This window comes from Castor canadensis, chromosome 12 (assembly GCF_047511655.1).
Source record: "Castor canadensis chromosome 12, mCasCan1.hap1v2, whole genome shotgun sequence".
Lineage (NCBI taxonomy): Eukaryota > Metazoa > Chordata > Mammalia > Rodentia > Castoridae > Castor > Castor canadensis.
The window spans coordinates 102,119,110-102,132,141 of record NC_133397.1 but is presented as its reverse complement, the minus strand read 5'-3'; the positions used below and the strand labels follow the sequence as shown (position 1 = coordinate 102,132,141).

The following is a 13,032-nucleotide window of genomic DNA, read 5'->3' as shown; positions in this document are numbered from 1 at the left end:
AAATTTGCTATGAAAGATACAGCACTCCAGACTAGCAAAAAAAAAGGAGGAATTGTTTAATAAAAGGTGTTGGGACAATTGATTATCTGTGTGGAAAAAATTAAGTTTAATCCCTACATTAAGCCTTACAAAAAGGCTCTTTAAGCTTAATTTTAATGCCTTAGGCTAAAGACATGTTTATAAAACAAAATGTTAAAATTTACTTGAAAAAATAAAGGAGAAACTTTGTTTTTTTTGTTTTTGTTTTTGTTTTTTTTTAATGCTAGGATCAAACCCAAGGCCCTCTATATGTTAGGAAAGTGAGCTACACTTCAGCCCATTTAGGAGAGAGTTTTTTTTTGTGTGTGTGTTAAGTGTACTGGGGTTTCTACTGCTTGAGCCACACCTCCAGTCCATTTTGCTCTGTTTATTTTGGAGATGGGATCTCTCAAACTGTTTGGGATTGCCTCAAACGGATCCTCTTCATCTCAGCCTTTCAAGTAGCTAGCATTACAGATGTGAGCCACCAGTGCTTGGGTCTTAAGACCCCAAAAGCATAAATCACTTTGTGTTGCATTAAAATTAAGCTTAAAGAGATTTCAGAAAAAGTGAAAAAATGAACCACTTGGCAAGAAGATACTTACAATACATACAACTGAAAACAAGTTAGTATTCAGACTATATAAAGAACTGTTACAAATCAGTTACTAAGTCTTTTCAATATAAAAGTGGATGAAATACATGAAAGAAAAGAAGTGTGAATGGCTGGTAAATACACAAAAAGCTGCTTAGCCTTATTAGTATCAGAGAATGGTAACTAAAACCACAATAACCTCTGCAGAAACAATAAAAGCAGCAAAAAATGTCAAGGTTAAGCTGTCACAACTCTGGAAGATAGAAGTTTACTGCAACCATGCAAACACTTAGCTGAAAGGGAAAATACTGCCAACCAAGAATTCTAAATCCAGTTAAACTGTCCTTTGGGAATGAAGGAAATCAAGACATACCCAGATAAATAATAGTTTAGGAGTTCATTACTAATAGACCTGCTCTCCAAGAAATGCTTAAGTTTCTTTCAAGCTCAGCACAGACCTTATTAAATTTACTTTCTGTCATCAGACCAAAGAATATGCATTTGTAAATAAACTTTCTTATTGGTTCTTACACACCAAAAACAAAAAGACCACCAGATTGCTAAAAACTGGAGAAGAAAAACAGTCCTGTGACATCAAGTGCTTGTTAAGATGTGACACAGTGTAAAGTCTTAAACAATCTTGGTGAATGTGTAAGTTGCTACAACCATTTTGGAAAATAATTTTGGCATTACCTTATAAAGTTGAAGATATATAGAATACTAGAGGTTGAATATGCCTGTAATCCTAGCTACTGAGTAGGCAGAGATCAGGAGGATCACAGTTCAAGGCCAGACCTGGTACAAAGTTAGTGAGACCCCATCTTAATAAAATAAGCCAAATGTGGTGCACTTCTGTAATCAAAATAGCTGAGGTGTAGATAGGAGGATTGCAGACCAAGACTGCCTGGGGCAAAAAGCATGAGATCCTATCTGAAAAAAATAACTAAAGCAAAAAAGAGCCAAGGGGGTGGTAGAATTCAACTGGTAAAGCACTTGCCTAGCAAGCATGAAGTCCTGAGTTCAAACCCTAGTACCACCACGAAAAAAAGAAAAGATATATACAGACCATACAATAGTAGTACAGAACACGATCAAGAAACTCTTACACTTCTTTCACAAAAGCCACATAAAATGATGTTCACAGTAGGTAGTCTTTGGTAATATAAAAAACTGAAACAATCTAGATGTTTATTGATAGGGGGCTCAAAATTTTTTGGGAGAAGACAGGATCTTGCTCAGCCTCCTGAAGGCTGGGGTTTCAGGCATGCACCACCCTGCCCGAATATAGGATAAAATATTTTTAGTATGGCATAAAAAGTATATAAAAATGAGTGAATAATGATAATATGCATCAACGTGTGGAGCTAAAAAAGCAAGTGCCAGAGAAATTAGTAAGGCACATTTTATTTGAGGGTGGAGGTTGTGCACATTTGTAGTTAAATTTTGAATGAAAAGCCAGGGAATGGTAAATAAATTTAGAGCAGAGATTATCTATGGAGGTCAGAAGGCTGCACAAAGAATTTCAATAGTTTTGGGGAGATGAGCTGAGAGATGGTTAGGTGGGCATATGTTTTATTTTCTTATATCTTATGTATTCATTCTGTTTTACATGTATCAAATACAATATATTGTGAAACAAATTTTAAGTACTATGTAGCATACATAGGTCAATTGAAATACTTCAATAGCTTTGCTGCTATTGAAAAGAATGACAAGGCGTTCCCATGTCAGCCTATTTCTGCTCCATTGCACTTTATCTTTAGCTATCATATTGCACTTTCCTTTTCCTCTTTTTGAGTGGCATGGGGATAGTGTCTGTTTTTTCCACTTGAAAATAAAATCTTTTGAAGCAGAGAATTCTTTTTCTTTTATTTTTTTAAAAGCCTGTTTGGGGACTGGTGCAGTGGCTCAGATGGTAGAGCGCCTGCCTAGCAAGTGTGAGGTCCTGAGTTCTAATCCCAGTGTGACTAAAAGAAAAAGAGCCTGCTTTGTTAGAGCCTGGCAGTTCCCCAAAGGTGATTAGGGCATGGTACATGGATAACAAGCATTTATTGAATGAAGGTGAATGTGTGTGTAGTATAATATTTTTTTAAAAACCTAGGTATATGTGTTTATATATGTATACATACATAACAAAAACACACAGATGCAAATACATACAGATATTTTATCATCTGGAATGCTACATACGAAATTAACTTCTGGTGTGGGAGTAGAGTTAGAGGTAGAGATTGATCACACCTGGGTGAATGGAGACTATATTATGCGTATTTTATATTCTGCATTTTTTCAATTAAAAAGAGGAAATATCTTCAGAAATTAAAAAGCAAATTGTAAGCTGGAAAAAATTAGCAAAAAATAACATTACTGACAAACCTATCAAATTCCATAATTTGGAGAGTTGATTTAGCAGGTTATTAGATGCCAGACTAATACTGAAGTGAGGTCTGTATTTAGCTCAGCTTAACATCCCACTAGGCTGTTAATCCTTTCTCTGGGTGAGGAGACTGTTATTAGTGTGGAAGAGTCTGGAGTAGAAGAGCTATGAGGACTTTGAAGACCTGAGTCATATGCTAAGAAGTTTTGGGGCCTTGTTTAGTGTATACACTAAATAATAAGCTTTTGTTTAACTTAAAATTTTAAAACAAACAGATTGTGTCACTAGTGTTATATACTTGGTGTATGGTGTACACTAAGTAATATTCTGTAGATCTTTAGAAATATATGGTGTACAGATACAAAAAACTTTTATTTTAAGGCGATTCCCTCATTTAGCCCCTTTCCTTAAGTGATTCTTTTCTCAAACCCAACTCCCCACCTGTAGCACCCCCTTTTACTGATAAAAATATGTTTCACAGAATGCTCTTACCAGACAGCTTTGATGCAGTCCCTCTCATGCAGATGCCAAGTCAAAAGAAGTATTTTGTGGACATCTGTCTTGACTTTATGGTGGATATATGCATTCATTTTATTTAAATCTTAGTGGGAATGTAGGTGTCATTTGTGGCAAAGCACAAGAGTATATATAGCGTTAGTTCTGTGGTTGATTATGTTTGGGACAGAAGTCTGTGGTCACTTTTGGCTTATATTTATATTTCTGAAGGGGAAACTGGTCAGAAGCATGTGGATATAAGCTAAGTGTCAAGAAAAGGAGCCAGGCATTGGCTTGCTTGTTACTATATGAAGAAAATTAATTTTCAAGTTTTTTCCCCATATATATGCACATTATTTATTTAGCTAGGACCGTGTACATGTAAAGCAAGTGCTGTTTACTGTCCCCTACCTGTCCCCAGCCCCTGTATACACTTTAGAGACTACTTTTTTTTTTTGTGCTAGTTCTTGGGTTTTGAATTCAGGGACTCTATATGCACTTTAAAGACATTTTTTTGGACTGGAGGTGTGGCTGACGTGGTAGAGCACCTGCCAGGTCTTGCGAGATCCTGAGTTCAAACACCCGGTAACACCAAAACCCACCCCCACAAAACAAAACAAAATAAAAGCCAGCTTGTGGCTCATAACTGTGATCCTATCTACTCGGGAGGCAGAGATTATGAGATTTAAAGCCAAGCAAAAAGTTTGTTATACCCCACCTCAACCAATAAAAGCTGGCATGCCTGTCCTCCCAGATAGTCAGGAAGGATAAATAGGAGAAATGCAGTCCAGGCCTGATGGGCATAAATGTGAGATCCTATTCAAAAAATAACTAAAGCAGGGCTGGTGGAGTGGTTCAAGTGGTAGAGCGCCTGCCTTGCAAATGTGAGACCCTGAATTCAAACCCCAGTACTGCTAAAAAATAAATTTAAAAAATACCTAAAGCAAAAAGTACTGTGGCATGGCTCAAGTGGTAGAGTGCTTGCCTAGCAAGCATGAGGCCCTTGAGGGCCTGACTTCAAACCCTCTTAGCACAAGAAAAAAAACCCTTTTTTCCTCTTCCATGGAATTGGGGAAACATACTCCATTATTTTGGAGTTGCTGAATTTCAAAGTATTAAAGTTATTCCTCTCTTCATTATTTCTTCCTTCTTCCTAATGTCATTTATTTCTGTTTTTTTACTAGCTCTGGGACAATTTGGATCACACAATGTTTTTCCAAGATTTTAGACCATTTTTAAGTAGCAATCCACTGGACCAAGATAACAGAGTCAATGAGAGGGGTCACCAAACTCATACTGACTTGTGGGGACCAAGTCGGCCTCCAAGGCTGCCAATGACTCGGAGATACAGGTCTCGTGGAAGTACTCATCCTGACAGATCTCCAGCTATTGAAGGGTGAGTTGTTGTAGTTGAAACTTTCTTAAGGGTAGGTTTCAATGAAGATCTTATTGGTATAATCTAATCTTTATAAGATTCTCATACTTATTATCTTTTTGGACAAGACAGAAATGTATTGACAGGGTGAAAATAAAGCTAAATTGAATGTTTATGCTCAATTAATATCTGCTAATGAGTGAAATAAAATACAGGGTGATAAAGCTAATAATGGTCTCTGGTTAACATTTTTTTTAATGTCTAAGATGGATATACATGTGATATGATTATCAATTTCAAAAGATACTAAAAGGTATATCAAGTATAACATTAGGATTCAAAGATCTAGATCTAGATTTTAACAGATTGGAGCAATGGGCTTAATGTAAGATCTAATAGGAATAAATGTAAAGTCTTGTGACTGCAGAAACATTCATGCAACAATTTCACCAAATATCTTTTATGAATAGACTATTGGGGATATAGTGGAGAGAAAACAGATGGTGGTCCTTGATCTCATGGATATCATTTAGTAGGAATAATAAACGTTAATTTTAAGTATCTGCCTTGTGTAAAGAACTGTGCTTCATTTCACTTAATCTGTATGAAGTAATAGGTGCTGTTCCTATTTTCATTTTGTATAAGAATTAAATGGATACTCAGAAGTAAAGTAAGTCAGTGGTAGATCTTGGACTTGAACCTAGGTCTGTATGAATCTAGTGATGCACTGTTTAATACAGTAGCCACTAGCCACATGGAACTATATCAACTTAAATTTAAATTAATTAAAAGTTAGTAAAATTTAAAATTCTTCAGGCCCACTAGGCACATTTCAAGGACTCAGTGGCCAAATATAGCTAGTAGTTACCATATGTGATAGCACAGATTAGAGAACATTTCTATCATTTCAGAAAGTCCTATTGGGTGCTTGCTACTAAAATTGGAACGATACAGAGAAGATTAGCATGGTCCTTGTGCAAGGATGACATACAAATTCGTGAAGCATTCCATTAAGGAAAAAGAAAAAGAAAGTCCTATTGGATAACACCGATCTAGAGCCTACAATCCACCCCCCTCTAGACTTTTCTATTAAGATTTTACTACATACTTGCCTTAGCAGTTATCTCTATCTGTCCATTAGTTCATCTTATGCTTTGTGCATCTCAAAGTTAACTGGAGATTAGGGGAAGTCTGATTTACTGGGATTGTGCAGGACAAAAAAAATCAGTGAAATCTCAGATGGTTGTAATTGTTCATGGTGCCCAGAGGTAACTCCACTGTATCTTACTCCAGTTAAGTTGCTTATAGATTATGTTCCCTTCTCTACCTGTTTGGGACCGTATCATTATGCCTCTCAACTAAAATGAACATCTTTTTTTTCCCTCCTACCCACTAAAGGGCCAATTGTGGATCAGTGCTGTGGTACTCTTTTACCTTGCTCCTCTACTAGGAAATACTTAAGTACTGCTGGAGGAAAGTCATATAAATGTGCTTATTGGTGCCCCTGCATTTTATCTCCATTGGCCTGTCAGTGCTTTTTGCTTTCTTTCTTTCTCTTTTTTTAAAACAATATTGGAGTTTAAACTCAGGACTTGCTTACGAGGCAGGTGTTCTACCACATGAGCCATGCTTCCAGGTCTTTTCACTGGTTGTTTTGGAGATAGAGTCTCACTTTTGCCCAGGACAGCCTGGATTGTAATCCACCTATTTTAAGCTTCTGGCATCACCACTGGAATGACAGGCACATGCCACTACACCCAGCTTTTTTCCATTTTCAAGTTTTTTTTGGGGTTTTTTTTTCTTGCCCAGCTGGGCTTTGAACCACGGTCTTTCTCATCTCAGCTTCTCAAGTAGCTAGGATTACAGGTGTAAGCCCATCCTGTCAGTGCTTTTGATTAGTCTTCTGTTTTATTTTCCTTCAGCAAATGTTTTTAATTTTCATCACATTTACTATCTGTACTTTCTAGCCAGTAACTGATTCTCAGCAGCTGACTTATCTTCTCCATTATGAAAATTAGGTGTGAACTCCTCAAATCCCCTGTGTCTAGTTTCTCAATATCAACATTCATTTCTTCTGTCAGTTTACTTTCTTGATCTGTGACAATCCCATCAACCTATGTTCCTGAACCATTCCTTCCCTATTTTTTCTGGGATTTTGTTTCATCCATTTTCCTTTTTTTGTTTTCTTTATACCCTTGGCCAGCTTTTTTTTTTTTTTTCCCTCTAGTTTTGTGGTTTTCAGACCTGGTTGTATGTTAGTGTCACTGTTAAAAGCAATGGCTGTTCTCAGAAGATGTTGGTCCTTGTGCTCCAAATGGAGGAATCCAAGCAGAACACATGGATGTAAAGGGAGTTTATTATAAGTTAGGGGAGGGAAATATAAAGGGGAGCATGGTGAGGCTCAGGTGGAGGCCTGAAGCAGAGAGAGCTCTTCAGGTGCTTTTAAAACCTACACTAACCCATGGGAGGGCAGACCCAGGAGATTCCCACCCAATAATGAACAAGTGGGGAGGGGCATAAGCGGTTCCCAGCCAGGTAAGGGTAGTCTGTGTCATCTCCAGGCAACCTACATGAGCCTCAAACTTTTCCTACTTCTATCCTGCCTCAAATTCCCTCTAAGAGATAATATTCCAAAATAGTCTTTTTTGGGGGTTGCTGAAGGGGGGCAGTCCATCTTCAGTGTCTGCTTCGAGCTGACAAGGGGAAACAGACCCTACCTGTAAAGGGAGATTATCTCTTATTTCTTTCCCTTGGGGCTCATTTGGACACAAGGTGTCTGAATTGTTGTCCAGCATAGTTAAGGTTTCTCATGGAGATCTGGGTTACTCATGGAGACCTCGTTTGTTTCAGAGAAAAATAGCTTTGTTGCCTCATGATTTGGGTCCTAAAGACTTTTAGTCTGGAAGAGATAAATTTGATTTAGAAGATATGACCTGAACATTAACAATGATAGGAGCATTGGAAGGGACCCTGCCAGGTGTGGCAGGAAAGATGAAGTAATTTTGAAAAGTGACAGAGAGTCTTATGGTTACTTTATCTATATTCTATGGTCTATGGTTACTTTATCTTTTTATACCTATAGCTATGTTTAACTTTTAGATAGTCCTTTATTTTGGACTGTTGCTATAGTGGGCAGTTAAAGGCTGACTGCATTAGGGTCAGGTGTATTGGGGGGCAGGTGTCAGTCCAATTAGAGAGTAAAAATCAGTGAGTCAGTTCTATACAGAAAGAAGACTCACAGCGTCCCTAAGCAGAAGTTAGATACCATTGAAAATTATATTGCTTTTGCTTAAACAGAATACCTTGGCCAAAGATATGACTTTGCCTTTTACCAGAAGCCTAGAAGGCTTAACTATTAGAGCACATGTATAAGACACCCCCCTTCCTTTTTAAAATCTCTCAGCTTTGGTTGCTTTCAGAGGTCTGGCATAATTGACTCCATCAGCATCTGGAGAAGTCCCTTCACTTGTGCAGTCCTCTTGAACTGTCTTGTGTGGCTGAATGCCACTTGTTTCTCTGAGAAGTTGGGGGTTACATCCTCTTAAACTCTTTTTCTGAACAGTTGTCTCTGAAGATTTTGCCAATGTGGCAGTTTGTCCATCAGTGCAGGAGTCCAGAAAGTCAGATTCTGTCCCATGGAGGAGGGCAAGTTACATCAAACAGATCAGAAGTCAGTGCCAATTTGACCTTTTTGGCCAAATTAAGCAACAAAGAGATTTATTAAAACATCACTAAGGATATTTAAAAAATACTGATACCTAGACCCATGTGCAAGGATTGTAATTTAATTGTGTTAAGATTCAGGCAGGTATTGGTAATTTTTCTTTACTTTTTTTTAGTTTTTTAGTAGGCTTTGGTAATTTTTAAAAGCTGCCAAGGTTATTCTCACTGTAGCCAGGATTGAGAATCACTTCTTTAGTTGTTGCCCAACTTCTGTTTTCCTTTTCAATAAAATTTCTTAAGGTACAACTACATTTGCTTTATATACTTTTTCATCTCCCATTATTCTCCTATCTACTATAATATGGCCCTTCTTTCACTAAAATCCTGATGATATTCTAATTGCAGACCCAGCAAGTACTTTAAACATTTTATTGTATAAGTCCAATTCACTTGACTTGACTTTTTTGCTCTTTTTCTTCTCCTTTGAAGAGTTCTGTACTGCTGACTTCTGTGGTAGTGCTTTTTTTTTTTTTGCAATACTAGGACTTGAACTCAGGGCCTACACCTTGAACCACTCTGCCAGCCCTTTTTTGTGATGGGCTTTTTCGAGGTAGGATCTTGAAAACTGTTTGCCTGGGCTGGTTTCAAATCATGATCTTCCTGACCTCTACCTTCTGAGTAGCTAGGATTATAGGTATGAGCCACTGGCACCAAGCTATATTTTCTTGATTTACCTCTTCTCTTTTTCTTTACTAGGGTTTTGTATATGCTAAGCAGAACATGTGCTCTACCACTAAATTATACCCCCCAGCTCTTACTTTTCCTTCATGTAGGTTTACTTATGGTTTTTTTTAAGTCGTGTTCTTTATTCTGCTTTTCCTCTATTCTACAGGGCTTTTCAACTTCAGGACTATTGACATTTTGGGCTGCATAATTCTTTGTTGTATAAGGCACTCCTGTGCACTGTAAGATGTTCAGCAGCCTTCCTGTCTTTCCACTGCATACCTATGACAACTCCCCTGTTCTGTTCCAATTATAACAACCAAAAACTCCCCCTGGGGATGTTGAGAACCAAAGATATATAAGCTATCTGTGTTTATTCTCAAGTCCTCTCACAGATCTAATAATTACCTGTATACTAAAAACCCTCATACCCATATTCCTGTTTTGACCTTTTCTCTCAATTCATGGCTTAAATATATAACTTCTTGTTCAACATTTCTATCATAAATTCTAAAGAAACTCCAAACTCACTAAGATGAATGCTAAGTTCTTCTCTTCCAAACTTGATCCTTTTCCTTCTTCCTTCCTTCCCTGTTTGTTTTTTGAGCAGTACTGGAGTTTGAACTCAGGGCGTTATGCTTGCTAGGCAGGTGCTCTACCACTTGAGCCACTCCACCAGCCCCATTTTGTATTGGGTATTTTCAAGACAGGGTCTCAAAAACTGTCTGTCTGGGTTGGCTTTGAACATTAATCCTCCTTATCTCTGCCTCCTGAATAGCCACCTGTGCATGGCTCCATAACTTCACATAATAAGGCAGTCTATGTTTTAGACACTCCAATCTCTACAACATTGTTTCCTGTCACTTCCTGCTTTTCTTTTATACTACTAATACCAGACTTAATGTTTTCTGCACGGACTATGCCGCCCGATGCTTCTGTACCTTTGCTTACTCTGTTTTCTCAAGCAGAAATACTTCTACTGCTTTCTCAATCCAATTAAATTACTCCTTTGCTCAATTTAGGAAGCTTCCTATGACCTTCCAGATGCCCCTACTTTGTACTCCCCTAGGTTCTTCATGCATTTCATTTCTTTATTGTAGTTATAACTATCCAAGATGAAGCCATATTAATATTAGCTAGCATTCATTGAGTGAATTATGCCAGATATGGCATCCCTTAGCTCATTTCATGTTCCTAACAGCCCTCTGAGATGAGTACTATTGGAGAAAATGAAAATTTTTGCCTTATTAGACTCTATATTAGTTATCCATTGTTACATAACAGATTACTATGAAACTTGGTGACATGAAACAATGATAATTGTATATTCCCTTTTAGTTTCTTTGGTTAGAAATTCAGATATGGTATGGATAGATATTTTGTATCTGCTGTATGATATCTGGGGCAATAGCTGGAAGACCTTAAGGTGGAGACTAGAGTCATCTGCATACTTTTGTGCTTACATGTCTAGTGAGGAATACTAGCTGATGGCTAAGGGGTCTGGTTTGTGCTGTCAGCTGATATGCTAATCGGCTTTCCATCTCTGTAATGAATAACTGGGATAAAGCAACTTAAAGGAGGTAAGATTTCTTCTGGTTTATGGTTTCAGAGATTTCAGTTCATTGTTGAATAGCCCCATTGCTTTGGGCCTGTGGCAATATGTCATGGCAGAAGCATATGATGGAGAAGGCCTCTGTACCTCATGTCAGCAGGAAAGCAAAGAGAAAGAAATAGGGTCCCAATATACCCTAATGACCTAACTATCTTTCACTAGGCCCTACCTCTTGTTTTCTTTTTTTTTGTGGTACTAGGGTTTGAACTCAGGGACTTGTGCTTGCTAAGTAGATGAGATACCACTTGAATCAAGCCCCAATCTCTTTTTACTTTGGTTATTTTTCTGAATAGAGTCTCAAATTTAGGCCCTGGCTGGCCTGGATTGTAATCTTCCTATTTTATGCCTTGCTCGAATGTCAGGCACATGCCACCATGATCAGCTTTTATTGGTTGAGATGGGATCTTGTAAACTTTCTGCCTCTCCCTGTCTTTTATGTAGCTAGGATTACAGTTGTGAACCACTGCACCCTGCTAGGCTCCTCTTAAAGATTTTTTCACCTCCCAGTAGTGTTTTTAAAATCCACACTAATTTCCCTCCTTTCTCCCCACCCAGGATGTCCAATATAATTTAGATTTGTCTGATTGTTTCTTTCTCTTTTTTTTTTGGGAAAGAAATGTATTTATTTACTTGAGGTGCCTCACACATGTCTCATTCAGTGCTCTACCACTGAGTATCATCTCTGACCTTATTGTTTCTTTATTCAGATTAATTATCTGGCAAGAATATAAAATAGATGATGTATTCTTTTTAGTGTACCACAGCAGGAGTGCATATGGCGTCAGATTGTTCCATCATGGGTAATACATGTTCTCTTTTCTTTTGTTTGTTTTTGGGGGGGTCTTTGAGAAGAGGTCTTGCTGTGTATCTCAGCCTGGCCTCAAATTCACTACATAGCTCATACTGACCTTGAAGTTAAGATCTTCATGACTCAGTCTCCTGAGTGCTGGGATTGCAGTCATATACCACCTTGCTACATTTTGTTCTTATAAAGGTATCCTTCTTTTTGTAATTAATACATAATCTAGAGTGAGTGACTGGCTCCTTAATAGTTTTCCACCTAATGTAATTAACATTCATTCATAATTCTTACCTGAATTATTACTTTAATAGCTGTGAAATAATTTTACACTTGTATCTTTATTTCTTTAATGCCTTCTAGAGATACTTGACTATCTTTTATAAAAAGTTTTTTCCTTCTCCCTGCTCTGCCTACTCTGTCTGCTTATTATTTCAGCTTGAACTCATGAATTAAAAAAAATCATTAATGTTGAAGCTGAAGTAATCCCAATTTGGCCAGAGTAATTAGATCTAGACATTTTAAAAAGCAGTCTTTGTTCACAATCCTTATATTAATAAGAGAATTGGGGTGTCTGAGTAAAGTGATCAGGTTATGTTTCTCTGATTATTAGCTGATAACTTCTGGACAAATATAGTTTCTGCTAGGGTTCCTTTAATGAACCCTTTAGTCTAAAAGACTTTTTTCTTTTCCTTTTTCCCCTACTTTTAAAATGATTTTTTTCAATTGCCAAAGAATGGAAAGAATTACCTAATTCATCTTTTCTACTGTATGAATGCTTTAAAATACAATATAGTATCAATGCTCTTGGGAAGCCTTATATCCTATATGCAATCAAAAATGAAAGGAGAAAGTAACATTTCTCTAATGCCTAGAATTTTTCACGTCTGAGGTAATATACACTTTTTTTCACAGAGCTCTTGAGTAGACTAGATACTAAAGTAGGCAGGGGTCAGATTTTAAGTCTTTTACACAGAAATTTTTTGTCAGACTAATAAAATATCAATGTGAACACATTAGCTTGAATCAGTCTTCCTTGGTTGCTTTGCCTCTTTATTTTGTAGGAGGTTATGGTCTACTATACATTGTCCCTTTGACTAATAGCAGAGTGAGAGAGAGACTTAAACTTCCTTTTCTCATATGCCCTTTACAGATGTTACCTTAGTAACATGTAAGTAACAGATAACCTGATTTGATGGTGTTTTAAAAAGAGGTTTTGTTTTGTTTTTTCTTAGACATAAAAAGAAATCTGTGGGGAGCTTAGTTTCAACCATATCTCAACCATATCAGGGATCTCTGTGATTCTCTTTGTCTTTCCTTCATGCTTACTGCCTTAGTACTTTAGCTAGAAAGGGAAAAGATAAGCACTGGCTTA

At 37.3% G+C, this 13,032-nt stretch overlaps 1 protein-coding gene and 1 non-coding gene across 3 annotated transcripts in view; both read left to right on the top strand.

Moving 5' to 3' along the window:
- Window positions 1–13,032, top strand: part of Rnf115 (ring finger protein 115) — a 79,274-nt gene that overhangs the window by 34,182 nt on the left and 32,060 nt on the right. For both annotated transcript variants that reach the window (XM_074050607.1, XM_074050608.1), the window contains one exon: window positions 4,670–4,881. In XM_074050607.1, the coding sequence (XP_073906708.1) occupies window positions 4,670–4,881 (212 nt within the window). The remainder of the gene's footprint in view (window positions 1–4,669; window positions 4,882–13,032) is intronic.
- Window positions 5,774–5,877, top strand: LOC141415179 (U6 spliceosomal RNA). The gene has a single exon (XR_012440194.1). It is a non-coding gene; the product is annotated as a U6 spliceosomal RNA (small nuclear RNA).